Source organism: Myiozetetes cayanensis, unplaced genomic scaffold (genome assembly GCF_022539395.1).
Source record: "Myiozetetes cayanensis isolate MyiCay16 unplaced genomic scaffold, myiCay2020 scf10, whole genome shotgun sequence".
Taxonomy (NCBI): domain Eukaryota; kingdom Metazoa; phylum Chordata; class Aves; order Passeriformes; family Tyrannidae; genus Myiozetetes; species Myiozetetes cayanensis.
In genome coordinates, this window is record NW_026086605.1 from 20902975 (window position 1) to 20925132 (window position 22158).

Here is a 22158-nt window from a genome sequence, read left to right on the forward strand (position 1 = left end):
AATTTCACCTTTCTGTGAAATTCTGTCAAGTATTTTACCAAAAGTAAATTACCTTTCCAATCACTAAGAAAGGTTTTACAGTAACCATATATGAAAAGTCATAGAGGTCAACTTAAAATTCCTAAACATTAATTAAGGCAAAAGCTTAAGTAGAAAAAAAATTTTAAGGTTAAAATGGGGAACAAATGGCTGATTTTCATGTACTGCCTTTTAATTTCTCAACAAGACCACAAAGCATAGTCTCGCCTTGATGCATCTGCAGCAGTTCATTCAGACAGACTGCATGTACTTCAGAGGATCATACAAAGATTTAGGCTGGAAAAGACCTCTGAGATCATCAAGTCCATCACCCATCCAGAATAGAAGAGAGCAAATTATCTCAACAAAAGACAAGAGTTTTAAGAACCCTAGAGTGGTTTTCAAGAATCTGTTTAGCATATCTTTACATATTCTGCATGTGTATTTAACATGCCAAATACAGTGTTACTCTTGCAGATCATCCTGTGCTGGTCTAAGAGTTGGACTCAATGATCCTTGTGTGTCCCTTCCAACTCAGCATATTCTGTGATTATATTAAAAACTACATTAAAATCACATGAGAGGAAAAAAAATCCGAGCCTGTTCTTATTAATATATTCAAGAACAATTATTGTTCAGAAGTCTTTTAGGTGTAATGGTTGAAAAGCTTTAATAACATGCTTTGATATATTAATACATAGAGCTGCTATGTAAATGTCCTTTTCAAGGACAATTACATTACTTGTAATCATCAAGAACAGGCCAAGAAGATCAAATTAATAAATAGGGAATGCCTCATCCTTGAAGATGAGGCAACCACTCTTGCTGCATCTCTTGTCTGTCTACCATCTCTAACAACCCCAAAAGGTCTTGTGCATGCCCGTCAAAGCATATGCCCCCACGGTATTAGAATGGCAACATTTTGATACAGAAATGGAAGACCATACACCATGGTTTGCAAGGTACTATTTCCAGTGGTGTGCCACTCCATTAGATTTGGTATCTATGAGGAGATCCCAAGCTGAGGCACTTCCCAGGCTGGCTCCAGAAGAATTAACTTAAAAATCATGGCTCTGAAACTAATTGATGTAAGTAAGTGAATATCTCTGAAATGTAGCACACTTAATAAACATGCTGAAAATTATAAAATTATTTGAACTCCAAATAACTGAAAAATTAATGGCAGAAACACGGGGCATCCTTAGGGAATATCTGTATTTCCTCTGAGAATTTTAGTAAAGAAAAGTATTAATTATTATTAAAAACATTTCATTACATAAATAAAATTAATTTCTTTTATAAAAATAAACATATAATAATATTAAACAGATAACAATATTGCAAATAAGAAATTAAAAGACCTTGCAGTCATGACTCACCTGTTCTCCAAAAACATACAAACACACCTTCCTGCATATTACCACAGAAGCAGCATTGTATAATAATGTTATAGAATTCAACTTTTAAAAAACTAACTAAAGAAATAGGAGGAAAAATTAGTAAGACTGGTGATTTCAACATGATAGTTCAAACAGTTGGTCAATATCCTCCTGTAAACAGACCTCTGTCACAGGAGAAAGCACAGCAAAGAACACATTCACATGTTAAAGCAGACCTAAAATTTCATTTGAAAACCTCAGTGAAAGTGTGCTTACAGAAAAATTTAGGACAAAACAGATTAATATATTCAGTTACCTCTATACTAAAATAACCTCTGTCTACATAGTCACCGAGGAAGAGGTATCTTGTGTTAGCAGGTGATCCTCCCACTTCAAACAGCTTCATTAGATCAAAGAACTGGCCATGAATATCACCACACACTGCAAGCAAAAATTTTGTTCAAATTAATTTCAAAAAAATCTAACAGAAAAGTTACTAAGTTATAGTCAAGTAAATAGCCACAAAGTACTTCTAATTAAGAGGAAAGGCAGGTATAAAGCAGGAACAACAGGTATTTTTGAAGGTTCCCTGTTAGTTTTTCATTAAGATGCTGTCTTCACCACCTGTGGCAATGATAGCCCTATTTGAGTCTAGCAGATTGTGGACTATTTTTCCAACACAGTTTAATGCACTGAGCATTGTGGTCTTGAAAGCTGTCAGCAGCTCTTCACTGTCCTCCCCAACCCCCTAGGTATCTTTGCAAATTCTCCTTGCTATGTGTATTTGAAAATGCCTGTTGCTTTGCAATGATTTGCTTGAGTCCATGTGAGCTTGAAAAAAAGTGGAAAGTATGCTTTTGTTTCTGAGTCAGACTAACATACCTTTTAATATCACCATATCTTCTCTTTGCTCAGTTACTTTTCTCCTTCAAATAACCTGTTCACTATTTCAACAGGGATTTTTCTTGTGTTTTTAGAATATGAGACAGGACAAGACCAGTGATCAGCAACCTAAGGCAGAAGTGCCAAAGATAGCAGATGGGAGGTCTTGAAAGAGCATACAGCAAAGCCAGGTCATCTCACAATTAAAAAAAAAAAAGGGTAATTAAAAATTGCATGGAAGAGACAACTGCTCCGATCTCTTTCCCACAGGAGTTCCCAGTCAGTGGAAGTCAGGAGCTCCCTTTTCACTTTTGCACGAAGTACGGTTATAACCATTAACGGGAGCTCAAGAGACTATGCCTTTCATTGATGCAAAATGTCACTGATCAACGCACAAACAGCATCTTCTGACTTCTTAGAGTTTATCTGTAAATTCTCTGGGGGAAAAAAAGTTGTTCTAATTTTGGAAAGAACACCACACTTCAAAGGTTATTATTCTCTTAGAGCAGGCCATTTGTCATCACAACCTACAAAATATCAGGCTGAATAGAATATGTCCACTTTTATGTTCTTTTTTAAAAATTTCTACTCAAACACTGAAAGAACTTTCCCTTTTTTTCAACTGCCAATGCACCAACTACCTGAACAAACAGAAATAGAAAAATTCTAAACAAATTGTAGTTTTGAGCTTTATCTGGAACTGCAAAAGACTGAGCTCAGAGACAGCCACTTAGTGGTTTCCACCATTTCAATCACTTGTTTAGAAAACATCTACAAGAATAATGATGTACTGTTTTAATGTCTTCATTTACCCGGTACTAACAAATAACTTGCTGATGTCCTAAAAGAAGCTTTCAGACACTAATTTTATATGTGTCCATTTAGAAGAAACCACATTCAGATTAAAGAAAATCTGATTTGGACATAAAAATCAAATCTACTTCAACCATCATAAATAACAGATATGCCACATAAACTACTTTCTATAAGTCTAGATTTTTTATAAATAAAAATACTAAAGGACACCAATTCCACCTTTCATCAGGTCAAACAGAAATAGAACTAGTCAAACTACGAAAGTACTCCAAAAAAACCTAAGAGTCAGTTTTGTATCCCAGTGGATCTGCTCCTAGTGCTAAAACAATCTAGTGTTAAACAATCCTAGTGTTAAAACAATCTTTAAACACTTTCTAGTACTACTGCTCTCACAAAAACATGGTTTGACACGCAATCACCAGTCTTGCTTACAGATGAACTATAAAGGTGCATTTTTCACTAAGAATCTCAGTTCACAGTATTTGCTTCAAACCACAGCAATTAACTTCTCTTCACATATTTAGATTTCAGGTTTTCCCGCGTTCAGGTAGATGCCTTTATTCCTACTTACAATATTGCAGGAGTTAGAAATCTGTAATTCACATCATTTAACTACTTCATTTTTTAACCAATTTTCATACCAATCATACTGGCTTTTTCAATAGGTTTAATGCCTTCATTTTGCACAACAATGTTCAGACTGTCAAGCAAACGCAGTTGTGAGGGATAATTCAATAAGACTAACATGGAAATTATATTTTAGCGACTTTAAGAAAAATTCTACTACTGAAAAAGTCTGGGTTTTTTCCAAGTTAATTACATGTGAAATTATCTAGAAATATTACCTGTAATTGGAGCTTCAACTTCTATCATAGTTTTTTCCCTCCGTAATATTGCAGCACCCTCATTGATGATTCTAAGTGCAATTTCTTCATCCACTCGACCTTCTTTTATCAAGTGGTTCTTCAAAATGTCAACCCTTGGTCTTCCATCTGTGTCAAACACTTCTTCAGACGTTAAGCGATGCGTCGGTGGAAAAGGGACAGCTAAAATTTAAAAAGAAGAAACAGTAGTCACGACAATGCTATTTTAAAAACATAGTCCATCTAGGATTGGATCTATCATGGAATAGCTGCTATCCAAAGTAGCAAACTTTTTTTTTAATCACCCAAATTTATAACATCATTAAAATCTGGATAGAATAGTGCTATCTGTGTACATATTTTAAAAAATTAACGTCTATAATATGCAAGGTTGTAGAAACTATGATGCAGTTAGAAGGCATAATAATACGTGAAAAATTTGGAAGGGTCAAAACTGGCTTTGCAGAGGGAAATAATCTCTCTCCAATATACTGCCATTCTCTGAAGGACTCATCAAGTATTGGTGATGCAAGATATTCATTTAATATCCACTCAGACTTGCAAAAGCATTTAAAAATTATCCTATCATCAAAGCCTCAGGGGAGAAAAACAGCAAGAAACCTCAACCAAACAAAAAAACCACACCAAACCAAATCCAAACCCAGCAAGAAAAGTATACAACACCGTTTGAAAAACAAGAAATAAAAGGAGATAATAAGTGGTGGTTGGGGACCAAAGTAGGCTCAGCAACTGTCCAGAGAGAACATGTGATGGCCATGAATTCAAACAATGGCAGTTCAGTAACTGCACAAATGAAATATGGATGTTGGACATGGAAAAAGAGGATACTTTAAAACTGCCACTAAGCATTGTGTCAGAATACGATCTCACTCATGCAGGATTTTACAGGAAATAAAAGTAATCTGACCCTGTCCCCTCCTCAAGCCAACCACTGTTGAAAGAACAAACTAAATGAGGAGCAAACCCATTCTGTTTCTCTCCATTTAAATGTTAAAACAGGAAAATGGGAGAAGCACATCTATTCAAAGATAAGAACCAGTACTATGAATATACTTGTAGATTCTTGTATTCTTATTTATTTTCTTACTCTCCAAAGTTAAACTTTACATTCAAAAAATCAATGCTTAAATACTAAAACATTCACTGACTTCACTTAAATTGATTTGTAGATTACTAGTTACTAGTGACACATTGCTAGTCTTCTCTTTTATGGAATAATAAAAATCTATCAGTAAACCCACTGATGCATAATTCACATACATATATTCACTAAAATTAAATTAGACTAGAAAATAAAATGGAGAATTGTCAACTATTCTTTCTATAAAAGTTTCTAAATAGGAAGAGGCTGAAAAATGTGCCTTCGCTTTCCACAGTGTAGAGCAACTTTGGCACTTTATTTTCAGGCAGAAAGTGTTTTATTAACAAAAGAGAGATTGCATGTGTTTCCTTCAGTCTCCTCTAGTAGTGATCAAAGTTTCACTTGGAAATGTTAAAATTCTGGGTAGTCCAAATGTTAATAAACTTAACTGAGTTAGGAAATCAGAAGACAATTACTTCTGTTCCATGTAAAATTGTTTAAAAACCTAAATCTGGCTCTGAAAAGAGAAATTAACTGTTCTGACAAAATGAGTTTAATTTTTAGAAGCACTTCATTATGATCAGGCAAGCACCAACTCCACTATTCACCGTTTTTCTGAACTTGACTTTCCAACCATCATACTATCTCAATGTTACTTTTGCATTATTTCAAAGTTTATATTAATCTGTACCTAAATAAGCTTTAGGCCCTTTATTCCCCCACTTTTTTTAACATATTATTGTGAGCCCACAACTGCCTTCAGCAATGCAAAGTTGAGCTCATCCTTTTATGAGAGACCAGACAATTCACAAAGTAGATTTCTCCTGCTTTAATTGCTGCAAAAGCATTAGAGATCACACACACGTTCCCAGAACCTAAGTCAATCACCTCCAAGCTCTGTAAAAACTGTGCTTCATTAGTGCCAGTATTTCCTAGACAAGATCTACTTAAGTGAAAGATGACTTTTTTTCTTTTTTGGAGGTTTTTTGGGTAGAAGCAGGTGTGGTAGAAAATGGTCTGTTAAGGTGACCACCTGTTCTTCATTACTGATTTAGGACTACCAACGGCTGCAGATTCAGAAAGATGGTGTTGACCTCTTCCTTATGACAGTTCAGATTTTTCAAGAGTTATAAGTCCATGGTAAATGAAATTTGCTTCTCTTAATGAAGTTCTTATGTCTACTTAATGTATTTCAGATCAGATTAGAAAAAAAAATAATTCTATTTTAACAAACTATAGCTTTGAGTTTGTCTATCAAGTTACGTTTTAATCCAGCATCAAGATCTGTCTCACATTATTTGAACTAATAAACTTACAAGGATTTAAATTTGGTTATCCATAAGGCACAGACCCACAAATGTATTATGAGAAGTAATTAAGCACCTTTAAAGTTATATTTGCCTCAAGAAAAAACGAAGTCTTAAAAACTAGTTCCTCAGAGTTTAACAAAATCCTTTTCACACACTACATGTATTTTCCCATTGTTTGAGAATGACTTTTTGAGAATAATCTTCAGAAGGCAGAATAAAACATGGCTAGAGATTTTATCTGTACCACCCAGTGAATAAAAAGTAACATGTATTACAAAAACTATTTCTTTCCATTTTATACTTCAATTTTTGTCTCAGCAATTATTAACACTGTATCAGAATGCATACCTTTGAAAAATATTACTAACAACATTTTTTAATAGGTTAAAGATGATACTTTTTGAAGCATGTAGACAATTTTGGCAAACTAATGGGTTTAATTAAACCTTTGATGAAGTAGTCATAGAATGTTATAGCCTAAGGAAAAAGAATTGCAGCATGATGTGTTCCAAGACAGAAATATAATCCACGTTTCAAAGTCTGTGCATAACCTGTGCTCTGGGGACTGCAACAGAATGGTAATTAAGAGGAATTACCCTAAGGAAATAACATGGTGTTGGGCATTAAGGGATTCCCTTCTACCATTCCCAGAAAAGCTAAACAATAGAAAAGCATTTAGAGATGAATCTCTAAAGTAATACACACTGCAGTACAAAATAACAGACATATTCTACTAGTAAAAGTATAGATGTTAATGACAAACATAACACATCGTGATTTACAACAATGTACAAGATTTTTCTGAAACAAACAATTGCTTACTAATGAAAATTAATCAATTTCACTTTAGAAATACGTAGGTATGGATGATATGATTTTAACGATATTGATCCAAAAATTTAAACAGTAATTCTGGGGGAAAAATACAGTGTGTAGTTTTGGGAATTTGTTAATAAAATATTTTGATGTATTTATTACTATTTGTATAACCATTAACAAAGAGGGGGGAAAAAATCACCATTCCTTTATACTAAAGTATTACTAAGAGATATCAAAAGCAAAACCTCTGAACTTCTTCTACACTGACTTTCTACAAACCTCTGGGTACATTTACACCTTACAGTAAAGCATGCAGTGGAGATCCAAAGGTTAGCTCCAATTTGAATGGATACATTCCCAGTACATAGTAAAGAGGTTCAAAGTACAAAAACTACATTAGCATGGCACTTTATCCAATATAATAATCCTGCTGAGATGTGCAATATGGCAACTAACACAAGCACGCTACTTCCAGACCCAAAGCAGATCTCACATTGCCTAGTAACTGAGTACAACAGTAGCTGCTAATAAGATCTTACATGTAGATACTGTAAATTTAAACCATGCTGATACACATGCCCATTGTAATTACCTCAGTTAAATCTGGCTTGTATCACACACACACTGTCGGAACAGGCTCACGAAACAAGATGAGATCAAAGCCTCTGGACTAATGTAAGAAAAAGCATCAGGGATCAACTGCACAAGGTACTGTACTCCCACAAGCAAAGCTATTTCTGTTCTTAAGACTGTAAAACCTGAATAATTCTTGTTCTCTTACAGACAAAGAAAATTAGCCATTTTTCCTCAATAATCAGAAGCCTGTGACATGTTTCATGAACATGTTTTAGTTTTGGCTGTTATACCAAGCTCCATGTCCCAGATTGCATTTTCTGTTTTAAGAATGTTTTTGATTTCATAGATAAAGTCTCAGCTCACATTACTAGGGTTACTAAACACAGACACTCTCTTTGTAAAGAATTTGTTGCTTTGGTGATAGGTATAAATGAAACAGCATATATAATGATTGTCTCCACCAAGTGATATCATGTATCAATACAACCATGGTGTTCTGTGAAAAGAAAGGCCAGCATCCTTCATTTTGTCAGCAGGTTTATTATCATGATAGCAGATTTGTCCGTGGTTTTTCTGTGATTTAGTCATGTTTTGTGGGCCTTTGGTTTTATAAATGCATTGCTGTCTATGCACTGTCACTCAGAAGAATCACAAAGCCTAACACCTACCACTTCTTTCAGTCTGTCCCTGGTGTTTTCACACCTCTGCCAACATCTACAAAGAAGGAAAAGATGTAGCACCCATGACTGCTATGAGGACAGAATATATCCAATTATCCTTTTGCATTTGGCAGAACAGATTTGGGAAAAAAAAAAAAAGGCATAAAGACATCACAGATGGTCTGTGGACCAGCAACCTTGAAAATACTAGATAAGCACAAATACAAAGCAGTGTCTACTGGAATCAGAAAGCTCCAATCAATAGCTGACGAAAATCACGTTATCCTATTCATCCCAAACAAGAAAGCACAGATTCAGCTAAGTCAATTTCTTTACAAAAACTCTCCAGAAGTTTCTTTGAATGGAAGGTTCTTGCTATATTAGCAAGCATTCTAGAAGCAAGAAAAATGACCCTGTAAACCTTGAAACCCTACAACAGCACTGCAGGCACATTTATTTAATCCTCACTTATCATGTACTTCCAGTATTATAAATTTCACAGAATTTTAAATCTCAAATGAAACTATATATCTAGTATGCCAAGGTGCATTCGTTAATCTTTTATACTGTCTGTGTAGTTTTTCAATTAACTTGGTTGACATTTTTGGAAGTTCCTCTCAGGAAAATATAATTATTTGTTTGAAAAGTATTTAAAAGATACTCCTCCCATTAAAATGGTCACAGATTACTATGCCAAAAGATTACTTAGTGCTTAAATGTGCTTCTGACAATGATGGATGCATAGTTCTTTCTATTCTCCCTCTATTCTCTTTTCCAAACAGGGTGGTTTAAGGATTTTCCCTAATTTCATTCAGACCACCATGTTTATGATCACTGATAAAACTCTTTTCCACTATTTTTTCCGGATTCTGAATACATGCTTTCACAGTTTTTGCCTCCACTGCACCTTATCGCTATGAATCCCACAATTTTAATTACATGTTATAAGAAAAAGTATTTCACCTTTTCTATTTTGTTTGGTACTGCATTTCTACTTTTCACAGGGACACAATTACTGTTGCTTCCTACTCAACGTTTTCATTAAACACCATTCATAAGGTAAGCAGTATCTAACTCTGCCCCCTATTCAACCACCCCTTTTCCAAGTCAGAGATTTCTCATCTTTGTCACTCCACCTTGCCTGAAAGCTACTCTGAACATATCTTTAGATAAAGAAGAAGATCAGGAAGATGGAACAAAATTACATGTTGTTGCTCAAGATGCACATATAAATGGCATGTTGGTGCAATATCTTTTTTCTAAACCGATCATCTAATAATCCCTGAATTCCTATCAGACCGTTTGACTGCCACTGCACTAATATTTGCAGAATATTATCCATACAAATCCTAATATTTCTTTCTCAAGTTTATCACCTTCTACGTTTAAGCAAGAATTGTTCTGTTCTTTGTAGAGTCTGCTCTATCTGAACAGCATCTTCTTTACCCAGCTATCAGACTAACAAGGGGTTCCTGAAACATCTCTGGAAGTTTGCTGTCCTGGATAAGTGTCACTATACGCCATTCACTCAGTTTTCTAAAGAACTTGTCAAGACATTTAAAGAGCACAGATGACAGATGTTAACCTCCCTCTACCATGGGAGTGTATTACCTATTGACATCCTTTCTTTCCTAACTAATTTTGATCCAAAAGAAGATATTTCTTCTTTTGTTTACTTTAAAGCCTTCAATGAAGGAACCTGATGAATAGTTTTGCCTGGATAAACAAGCTTACTGGCTCCTTCAAAATATTCTAACAATTTATCTTAATTTTCACCTAAGAGAACTGTACCAACTCCTCTTTAATACTGTATTTCCCCAGGATATAGTTAGTCCACTCTTTCTTACAAGCGCCATGAATCTATTTAATTTAAACTTACTGATCTACAGCTCTCCAGTTCAATCTAGAATTTTAAAAAAATGCTGCTCTGCTCCATCTCTCTGACTCAGAAGATGAATTACGCCACAGGCTATGGAAAATAAATCCACAATTTTGCACCCAAATACCCAAAGAATTCCTTTAGAAGCACCAGACAAATATCTTCTGATCCTGGGATATTTTTGTTGGAACGTTTCTTTTGTTGATATGTTTTGAAACCTCTTACATTTCAACGAGAGAATTCTTTGGTCCCATTCAGCAGTAAGAACTGACTCATGTGCGAAAGAGTCCTTAATTCCTTACACAATAAACACACATGTAAGTAGCTGCCCAATTTTTGTGCTCTGGCCTTACCTTCCAACCCTCAACTGTCAATTTGCCCTACTGAAATTGAGGTAGGCTTCCATTTTTGGGTAGGGTTTTTTGAGTTTAGTTGCTGCTACTTCAAGTTTTATCCACTCTATCCCCTAAACCAAAGAAAGACCAGTTGAAAACTTACTTGTCAGAATGCAGTTCCATGTCACTGCTCTCCCCCAAAACAAAACTGTGATTTTTTTAAATATGACTTTTTAATGCTCTCTTTACACTGCTGCTTTATTGGATCATCTTAGAATAATTTCTGGCCAGCCAGAGAAGTGCCTTATAATATTTCTAAAACAGGCTTCATGCTGCACGTCAACTTTTAACCTTTTACCTTTTTTTTTCACCAGACTCTGAATTGTAAAGTTAAATACTGCAATGATTTCTTTTTTTCCTTACATGGACATAATTGTCCAAGAGTAGCTATTAGTTCCTTAATTTAGGATCCTGTTCAAGGGTTATATCTCTATAGTTTTCTCATCTATAGATGTTGTTTCAATGAGTTTCCATTTAATATCCAAAATGACGGTTTGCCAATCCAACCATACCACGACTTTTATCCGAAACAGAGGAATACTGAAGCCTTCCATTTCCAGAAGAACAGACATAATCTCCAAATTTAGCATTAAGTCAGCATGACAAGGTCCCGTAGACTGCTTCCCAAAACCTACCAACACCCACAGAGTGGACAAAGCACAATGCTGGGGAGGACGGAGCATTTCCAAGTACAACTTAGGGGTGCAGTTACCCACAGGTGGGCTGGAGAAGCCCTGATGCTTTGCCCTCAAAGAAAAGTCAGTGAAGGCTCATCCCTGCCACGCCAAGGACTTCTCCATTAATCTGAGTTAATGTGAGGTAGTGAAACAGTTGTTTCAGTAGAAAAGATACATCCACAAATTTAAAGTCTGAAAGCCACATTCATTGAAAGGTCAAGCACCATCACTGAAATCAGTCAATTGTCATCCAACAAGAAAGGCAAAGGCAAACCCAAATCCAAAAGAACCAGATACATGACTTAGATATCAACAGCAGTTTAAAGAAAAAAGATTTTGACAGAACATAATAGAGGAAACTGCTATCTTCCACAAGGTAGTAAAACACTAAGTATTCTTCAAAGAAGAATGAAGAGGATTACTTAGAAAACAGTGAACCAGGACGACAGGTACATCTTCTCTATTAAGACAGAAAAAAAAAACAACCAGTAACAAAAGCCTTATCACAAGATATTTTTGGGAATCGAATGCCAAAAGCTGACTTAGACATTTCAATTCCATAGCTAACCATTAATTTATAGGAAACTCTACAAGTACAAATTACTTAGGCAATTTAACTAAGCCATGAAAAAAGAAAATTTGAGCTTTTCAAATGCTTTAAAAGCAACCAGTGATCTTTGATGATATAATTCATATTTGGAAAGGTATGTCAGACCAGCACAGCTAGACTGTAAAGACTACATATTTAAACCCATTATTGTGTTTATTACGTGTATGTCTAATATGAACATATTACACCTGATAACCTTTCATATATTTCTCTAGATATACATACTTCCCACCAGCTGCTAAATATATAGGTCAAAATATGAAGGGGAGCACATCCTAATCATTATCCTACTTATTAAAAAATATTAATTACTGATGATACAATAATTTAACCATTTCTCCTTGGGTGAGCATCTCTTGCCAATTTCTGCTAACATAGAGTATCAGTGGTAAAAAATTTAATTTCTCAGGGCAGCTGAAATGTAATGGATTCTGTTCCTTCTCTGCTCTTTCAGTAATACAGAGGAAGAAAATGAAGCTTAAATAAAAGCAAGAGGAATAATGCAAGTAACAGCAAGCTTTAATGAATTCACATTTCCTCCCTAAAAGACCCAGTAGATGGAAAGCATGGAAGTTGAAATATGGACCAATACACAGATACACCAGATAATATTACTACATTTTTCTTTGTGGCTTTTCTCAAGAACCTGAGACATTATAAGTGACCTCTTCATTGTACAATAAGCAAGAGTATGGTGAATGTTTCTTGGTATGTGAGAGGCAATGCATCTGTTTGTGAACAGGGATGTGACACAGTTGTCACATTTTAACATGGTTTCAACAAATGTATTTAACTGCACACATACTCCCACTCAGGACTGACATAACCTGCAATCTTGCACCTCTGGAGTCACTGTCTAAAATAAATATTTCCAACTGCACTGCACCTAATGGAGGAGGGGAGAACCAAACCACCCTGTCCTTCGTATCAATTAAACAGATGGCTTGGCACAACTGGCCAGGCTTTCTCCAGAAGCCAATGATTCAGCATGATAGATACAAATAGGACAGGTCAACAGAAGGTATAGGAAAATGCTGTATTAACTGGTTGTAATTATGTCAGATGAAGCCACCAAAGCCTGGTTACCTTTACAATAGTTCTGCATCCTACACACCCAGGTTCAAAGAAATACTGCAACCTCAGGCAGTAACTGTGTTAGAATGAAGCAAATCCTAACTACAATTTTAAACAACCAGATGCACAGGTCACATTTAACAAGCTGAACTATTAAGTGATTAGAAATCAGCAGGCTTTCCACTGCATTATAAAGTATCTGATCACTTATTGTTCTTTTGTATTGTTTGAAGAACTTAATTTCTTAACACAAATTGCACTAAAGGTATAAAAATTCAGCGATTCTAAACAGCACACATTAAAGCAGCATTAACAAGTGCAAGTTTCCACTAGACTGGTTTTAACATTTTCTACTTTTACCCCTGCAATTTGTTCAAAAAAATCAACAGGTTAAGCAATCCAAAATGAGTTACAACTTATTGCGAGCAAAGCTTTCCAACTTATTGGAAAACATGCCGATTTCCAAAACATACTATAGGATTCCAAGGCTTTAATTAAGACCTGCTGAAGAAAAATACATCCTTGTCGTTTCTCAAGGCCTCCTGTTATAGAAAAAGTTAAATGACCAGACTGCCACCCCTTCAAATTCAGTGAGACCCTGCATGCCAAGGAACATCAATCCTAAAAGCAGAGTGCTTGCATACAGCCATGAATTCCAGCAGCCCAGGCCTGCCATCACAACCGTCCATGCTGCTACCATCAAGCACAGTTCAACATGAAAACTGCCGAGATCAAAATAAAATGATCTGTAATTTGAGCAAATACAACCCAGGAATTCTTTGAAGCTCTACCTGTGCTATGCTCTTAACTGACAATTTAGGTTTAACATATATATTTTAGGATGCTTTGGTTGCAAAGGATTATTCTAAAATTACACATTTGATGGGATTTAGAGGAAAGAACTTAGTAATTTACAGCATTTTGGTGGTTTATTTAATACGTATTACTTTCTCTTCTGAGAAGTATAACGTTTGACTTTTAAAGGCCCCCCGCGAGATTACCAAGGAAGGCCACAAAGAAATAGATCAAGGTGAATTTTCTCCATCAGAACTGGAACCTGAGAACAGCAGCCAATAGAAAGGGCGGCAGCACCTTCCCACTCGCTCTTCCCCGGCGCTGTCAGCTCCTGCAATCTCCGGGCTCTGCCCCGCGGAGCCGGAGCCCGGCGGTGCCCCCGGCCGGCCCCGCACTCGCTCCGGGCAGCGCATCCGGCCGGGACGCGCCAGGCCCGCAGGCCTTGGGCACCGCTCCCGCCCCGGCCCCGCCGGGCCCACCCGTGCCCCGCTCGTCGCCCGCCCGCAGCGGAGCCCACCCCGGTGCTCCCCCGCCCGTGCGGGCATCCCACGCCCCCGCACGGCGCTGGGCAGCACTCCCGTCCCCACCCGCGGGCAGGGCAGCCCGGCCCGCTCCCCGCGGGCACCGCTCCCCGCGGCGGGGCCGCCTCTCCCTCCCCGGGCGGTCGTGCGGGGGCCGCGGCCCGTCCCCGCGGGGCAGGGGGACGCTCACCCTTGACGGCGCGCTCGCTGGTGGCGTGGGGCGTCAGCAGCAGCACCTTGCTCCCCTCCTTGGCGGACATCGCTGGGCGCTGCCGGGCTCCGGCGGCGGTGCTGGGCGCTGCGGCGCCTTCTCCGCCCGTCCGCCGGCGGCTGGCGGGGCGCGGCGGGGCGGGCGGGGGCGGCTACAGGCGCCGGGCGGCGGCGGCCCGGCGGAACATGGCGGCGGGCGCGGCTCGCGGCTCCTGGCGCAGCGCGGGGACGGTCCGCCCCGGGCCCGGCATGCACCGCGCCGCCGCCCGCCGGGCACCGCGGGAGCGCGCGGGACTCCCGGCCCGACCGGGGCCGCGGCCGCTCTGCCGCCCGTGCCGGCGCCGCCGCGGGGCGGGGCGGGGAGCGCGGCCCGGCGCCTCCCGGCTCGGCCCGGGGAGGCGGGCGAGGCGCCCGGAGCGCCCCCGCCCCGGCACGGGTGAACGGCGGGCCGGGGCTGAGGGGGCGGCGCGACGGGCGGACGGCCCGGCTCCCAGCGACCCCGCACCGCCCGCAGAGGGCCGGCGGCCACCATGGAGAGCTCCGCGGGGCCGCCCCGGGGGCCGGGGCCGTACAGCCGGGGGAGCCATTTTGTGGGGTGGCGAAGCCTTCCGTGCCCCCGGGAACCTCCGCAGAGCGAGGGCCCCCTCCTCAGCGGGCGCCTCTCGCCCCCAGCGCGGCTGGAGGGCCCCACCGCCTCACCTGTCGGTGCGGGGCCGGCCGAGGGCAGGACAGGGAGGAGGAGATAGAAATTACCCCCAAAGAACCTGGGCACGGCTTGCAGCAAGCTCCCAGCACCAAACAGTTCAGCCAAACTTAGCTCCATGCTTGGAGCTGAGCAAGACCGGACAAAAGAGCATTGAGAGCCTTGGTGGCGGCAACAGGAGCTGCCCCCTCCTCGCCCCCTGCCGCCGTCATTGCTGCCCGGGCAGACAGCGGGGCAGAGGCTCAGCACCACGGCCTGGTCCTGGCAAGGGCAGCAGATCGCAGCTCTTATGTCACATACAAACCCTGTAATTTGGTGCCACAGGTCCAGCCACATGCAGCATATAAGACAGGACTTTACCTTGGCAGAAAGGCTGGTACAACTGTACTAGATCTAAGCTAATCTGGTTATTATGTACTCTGTCTTAAATTAACTTTGCTGAGGAAAAAAAGGTAAGTAGTTCCGGCTCTCCTTTGTAGCAGCTGTTAACCTCACCCTGTCTCCTCTGATTTAGTCTATCCTCAGTTGTACCAGTGCAGGTTGTTGGACTGGCTGTGTAGTTGAGATCACAGAAATTGGCTGGGTTAAAAAAACCAACCAACCAACCAAAAAAATATCACCCAACAAACAAAAAGTCCCAAAGCAAATAAACAAAACAGTAATCAGCCAAGAAGATCCAACAAAAAACAAAAAAACCCACACCAAAAATGTTCCAATTGTGCATCACCTAAATATCTTCCAATACACCTAACCAGATCTAGTGAACATCTAAACATGTACATATAACCATACTTAACCAAATGCAGTATATCTAAAGAGTTGCTGCTTTGCATTCCAGCTATCCCTACAGCTCTTATGCATTATTTGTACTGACCTGTGCAGTCTATTCTATACAATAAACCAGGAATTTAAGAAAGAAAAGCCACTCAGAGGTAACAGATTCCAGCAAGGTCTTGGTTCTTGCCCTGTTCAGGTCCAAGGAAAAAGGATGACACCTGAGATGAGGACCTGCCATGGTAAGCATGAAAAGCTCTTTGGCTCAAGCAAAAAGACACTGAAATTGATGGGTTACACAAGAGCTTGGGTTGACCTTGCTTTTTTTATTCGATAGCCAAGACAGTCCAAGCAAGAAATGTTGAATGAAACATCACTGTAAAGACATTCAAAGATGCAACATGAAATTTTAAGGGAATAAGAATTACAAACCCTCAGAGTATTTATTAACGAGACTTGCAAGACTCCAAAGTTTTGAAAAAACAAAATTCTACTAATTCTACATCCACAAGTAAAATACATGCATGCACACAAAAAGAGAGCTGAGATACGTTAGAGCATCATGGAAGAAATACTGGATGGCTATTTTTTGGCTAAGCCATCCAGCAGCAGGAAATACTACTTTATACCACATGTTCTCCAAATCTCTCTCATTGGACAACCAGTTTAAAAGGCCTGTTTTTAAATAGAACAAAAGCTTGTTTTCCTTCACTATCATGGACATGTATCCACTCAGAGTATGTAGTGGGAGTGCGGACAGGAAGGGAAGTAGGTATTGCTCCTACTGACTTTAGCATTAGATTAAAGTAAATCTGCTGGAACAAGCAGCAGGGGTAATAAATTCACTCTCTTATTTAAAATCAAGATAAGCTCAGTAATAAATGCAGTTTGAATGTGACAGCATGAAACAGCAAAGAGATTCTCATATTAAAAAGAAATTAATTTATCCATACAGTTCCCAACACACAGGGAGCCTGAGACCTTGCTGAGTGTTGTCAGGAATCTCCACCTCACCTGAAGTGCAGTTGCAAGAGAGATGCCTTACTTATTTCAATTGCTCACTTCCCTCAGGAGCCTGTAGCCACGTCCACTGAGGTGTGAAGTAAAAGGGACTGACGCAGTCAGAATTCTGGTTGAGGAAAACACATAGCGTAATATTATTGTGTTATGATGCTGTGCCAAAGGAGACCTTATCAGCCTCTAGGCAGCATACCCAGTGCCCTGCATGCTGAAACACTTTCAGTTATATCCAGGCATCACCTGAAAAAAAACACTTACACAGATCAGATCTTATCTTGCTGGGTGCACAATCCCCCTCCCAATACATTAGGTTGATATAAAAAATGGTGTTACATCTCCCTACAAACCACACCTCCTTAAAACATTAAAAATAATAAACTGACCCTTTTTTTTTTTTTTTGTTAACAACAGCTAGAAAGAGAAATTAGCTAGCACAGCTACCTTGCTGTTTTATGGTCACTTTTCTGACATATTCTATCTTGCCTCATTAAAATACAGAGCATGTGCCACTGTCATTACGACAGGATCAAATTTTCATTAGGCAGAAATCTGTAGTTCTCTCCCCCCTAAGCCCTTTACCTTGTCATTGAAGCTTTTTCATGTAGTATTGTCTCTAAATCTGCTAGAGACTCTGAAGGGGCACTGACATTGCCCCAATTTACCTCATGGTGAAGGCAAAGATGATTGATTTGATACATCTTGTGTTCAAGTAATCAATTTCCACCAGCACCACAAGTAGCATGATTACAGAAAATTAGGAACACAATTACAAACAAACATGACCTTGCAGGTAGAAGTCAGTGTGCCTTTATAATCCTGTTTCCCACAAATCTGCCACAAATGCCGCTCAAATAGAAGCACTTCTGAAAAGCAGAGTCACATTTTACTTCCTGTTCAGCTTTGCCACCAAGTGGCCATTCCATTCCACACATTTTAACATCGAATTTAAAAAAAAAAAAAAAAAAAAAGGAAAAGGAAAAAGAAAAATAGCTAATTCATTCCTGTTCTGACTGAATATTCCAAACCATTACCTAGCTGCTAGCACTGGACTGCTTTTCAAATATCTGCTTTCATAAAGGAGATACAATTCAGCAGGAGAAGCACAAAGAACAATCAAGCCAATCCATCTTCTTCTGTACTACAGGGAATGAAGCCATTTGGGATGATCCTTAACTTCCTTCTGCTCCATCTCAAAGAAGCACCCGCTGAAGCTGCGTGCAAAAGCTGTTTAAATGAAAAGGTGCTATGTGAAAACCTAGACTTTTCTGACACCTTCCCTGACTGAGGGCTGCAAGGTATAGAAGCAAATATATTTTAGTAAATTGTTGTCTCGTACAAGTGTTGTTTATTGAATCTGAAGCAGAAGTTAGACATAAAAATGGATGTGTGAAATTCTGTAACCATCTCTTGCAGGAGGGCAGATCATCAGAACAGTCTCTTCTGACTCTAACAGCGACATACCTTAAAAACTGGCACAATGCAATGTCCCAGAATCATCTAATTACCCAACAAGAACTTTCTGAAAACTAAGAAGGAAATTGAATCACAGGAGAGAGAGATATATTCCAGATCCCAAGAGAAAGATGCACAGAGCAAATCTTGCAGAGATAAACCAGGTCTGAGAGGGGAAGACGTGCTATAAGCAGGAGAATAAGATGAAGACAAAACTTTTAAGTTGTTCCATTTCATTGACTCTCACTAAGTTACTGTTTGAAACCATTCTTTCTGAATTGCCAGAAATGGTATTGTGGTTGGCATAAACTGTGAGACTGATTCAGAACAAGGCACGTTTTACATTTTGACATGTTGCTGTACTGAGTTTCAATAAGAATACTCAAAAGCTTTCTTTTAAGAGGACATACATAAGATTTCCCTGCTTCTCAAGTAATTTTAATGGCAATCTTATTATATGAAGGCATCTTTCAGAAAGGTTGAAATCATTGTCCTAAGTCATTTTCTCCAGCACCACAAAATCATTATCACTGCAATACTTCAGCTGCCAATGTCATCCAGTACTGAGAAGCTGCACCGACTTAAAAGGAGAAGAACCAAAACCAAGTTATCAGATAGTTGCTGGTATAAATCAGAAGCTACTTTACTATTACAGTCTATCCTGTCACACTCCCTTCCTGCACACATTTCCCTCATTCCCCAATAAACTCTCTGAACAGGTTGAGGAAGCACAGGTTATGTTAGAAAAGCTAGTCAAGGCCACAGTCGTTACTTGCATCATATCACAACTGTGAAAAAGAGGTTAAAGCTACCCAACCTGACTCCAGAATTTTAGGTGATTTTTATATACATCGGCCACATTGGGTGGCCACACTATTTTAAATCTCACACCTCTAGAGTGATAGTATCTCAAACTCTTCTTTAGGTTCCTCAAAACATCACTCACTTTCTCTGCTTAAAGCATTCCTTCCCCCCCCACCTTATTATCTAGTTCAAACTTCTCCTTCCTTAGCTTTAAGCGATTGCTCTTTCTCCTACCATCTGAGACCAAGCAATTCCCTCTCTTCATTTATCTTACTATCTTGATGATATTAATAGACTATTAATAGTCACCTCTACTCACTCTAAAAATTGAGTTCACTCTGCTTTTTGCTGCCCTCCTTTGTGTTCTCTTGTTTCCTCAGTGCCTCCACAAGCAAAAGACTTAACTGACAAAGTATTCAAGGTAAGCAGGTCTGTGTATAGGACCTTACATCTGGCCAAAGCACAACTATGCTTTTAGTTTACCCCTCAGCATCCTTTTCCCAAGCTCCTGAGACAGAACACCATTAAGTATTAGTAAGAATTAACTGTTACACTGGGATTGGTTAGGGGTGAAGAAAGGGTTGAACAAAAAATTGACACTCATAACTGGGCAAACCTGAGGTCACAACGAAGGAATGCAGAAAAGGATATCCCAAAATAATCCCACATAAACATTTAAAAGCTTTTCCACTACATATTTTGTCCCAGTAACTTTATAGGCAAATAGAAAATCATAAAAGCACTTGAGAGACAGGGGCTCCCCCAACCCCTGCCCACCATGAGAAAACATTACAATTTTATTTTCTGATCTCTACTACTTAGCTTTTCATATGAATTACGTCCTTGTGTTCAAATCAGTGGTTTACTGTGAAAAATCAGTTTAGACTCCTACACCCATACCTTCCTCTCTCTCTTAAGGTATCAAATACCTGTTTTATCTACTATATTAAATAGCTTCTTTTAAGCCTCTAAGGGCAATTTCCAAAACCAGTCTACAGCACTAAAATGGTTGTTTAGTATCAACTAAGATTTTTTTAATCCATCTGGAGAAACTAACTGAATTACAAAAAAATATAAATGTATTATTTCATCCTATTAGGAACAATTAATACATTGTGATGAACAATTGATTGTTTCTTCTTAAATGTACTTAAAAAATACCCAACTTCTAAAAACTTGTAGCTGACTTAACTACAGTATAATATTAACTTGCATTTGATTGACATATTTTACAACTTCAAGAAGTTCATCTGAACCTTCACAAAAAGCCATGGCACGCTGTATTGGAGCTACAGGAATTTGAAAGCAATTTATTTTTAAGTAACAAAACATGTAGTTCCACAGCAAACAGAACCCAGAGATTTTTTTTAACTAGTATAGAACCTGTGATGGTAGGTTATAGTCACAGTTCTCTCACAACCTACACCTTATCAGACAAGTGAAGTAAAAATATACATTCATTAGTTAAACTAGACTTATGTGCAGCATTCCAGCCAAGTAATTCAAGGTTAATAAGTAAAATTTGTATATCAAAGCAAGTCAATTTTGTTCAGCTACTGTTTACTCTTCACATAGATACTGCATGTTAAACATGCTCATGCTTTAATGTGCTTTCAGCAACTTAAGAAAATCTTGAATAATTTGTGGTTGGTTTTTTTTTTTTTTTTGTAATCAGCAAGAGTTCTATGCTTGGAGCTCCCTCAATTGACAGCCCCATAATAAACAGGTATAAATTTTGAGTAAAAGCCTGGAATGACAGATAACCCTACACTGCCATCAAAACCACTGTGCCCAAATAGTAAAGAAGCTAAAATTTAGCAATATGAAATGATTCTTAGATTTATTACTAAAGTTCAGCTTTATTGTACTCACTTTTCTCATGTGTTCATATTTAAAATTATTTTGATTAGTGATATATACACACATAAAGCTTCTGAAGCCTGTGATTCACTGGTGAATCATCTGAGACTGGGCCAGCCAAAACTTAACATAATCCTCCTTCAACAAACCTAATCTAGGTTAGTTTACAAACAGATACTTGATCTTCTTATTCACGAGTATATTCAGTATTTACTCACTCAAGAATGAATATTAAAACAATTCTATTGATGCCAATAAGAAAGTTTATGTTTCTTCAGCTGAACTCATCCATTTGCATCTGCTTCCACAAATACGCCAGCAAAAATACTCAGGGTTCTGAAGTGACTGTATAGCTGGGCTTAGCTGGTACTTTTCCATTAGTCAAACAACAATCTTAAAAACATTTCCAAGTTAGATTGTTTTGGTTTTAAAGGATGAAAAAATTTCTTCTATGAACTAGAAGAACGATGCAGATTTAAAATGATTCCAGAAGTACTGCAAGAGAATTAAAAAAAATAATTGACTAACATGCTTTTTCTAAAATTTTCTGGAACATTAAAGGTAATTTCATTGACGATAGTAATGGTGAAGAAGTAGCCTAAAAGAAGCATTACAGATATCCAACTAGACTAGAAAAGGTTCTGGACTATGCAGTGATAAAATGCTAGAGGCAATATGCATAGATGGATAAAAATATCCTACTTCTGCTTTTTACCACCCATAGTGCTAAACAGGAGACAACACAGTGGGGTAAGGAGACTCCAGTATACATCTAACTTCAGCGAGGTGTTTGTAAAACCCAAGCACATTTTTCTTCGCCCAGGTTGGCACAAATACTTACTTAACCTACACTGCTTGTCCAATGTCTATTTATACATATAGCAGTGGTATGTAAGTGCTTCTGCATGTCACATGGCATGAACATAACTAAAGACTGCTATAAAGAACATTGCCTACTCT

At 38.8% G+C, this 22158-nt stretch overlaps 1 protein-coding gene across 7 annotated transcripts in view; it reads right to left on the minus strand.

Annotated features, from left to right (window-relative positions):
- Positions 1–14810, minus strand: part of PPP3CB (protein phosphatase 3 catalytic subunit beta) — a 47974-nt gene extending 33164 nt beyond the window's left edge. For 6 of the 7 annotated variants that reach the window (XR_007627464.1, XM_050305813.1, XM_050305814.1 and 3 more), the window contains exons 1-3: positions 14566–14781; positions 3941–4141; positions 1714–1838 (exon numbers count right to left, since the gene is read on the minus strand). Coding sequence is in view for 6 of the 7 variants with exons in the window: in XM_050305813.1 (XP_050161770.1) it covers positions 1714–1838; positions 3941–4141; positions 14566–14635 (396 nt within the window). In the remaining variant the exon portion in view is untranslated. Of the gene's footprint in view, positions 1–1713; positions 1839–3940; positions 4142–14565 lie in introns of all 7 variants that reach the window. The other variant, XM_050305811.1, reaches the window with a different exon arrangement.
- Between the last annotated feature and the right edge of the window lie 7348 nt (positions 14811–22158).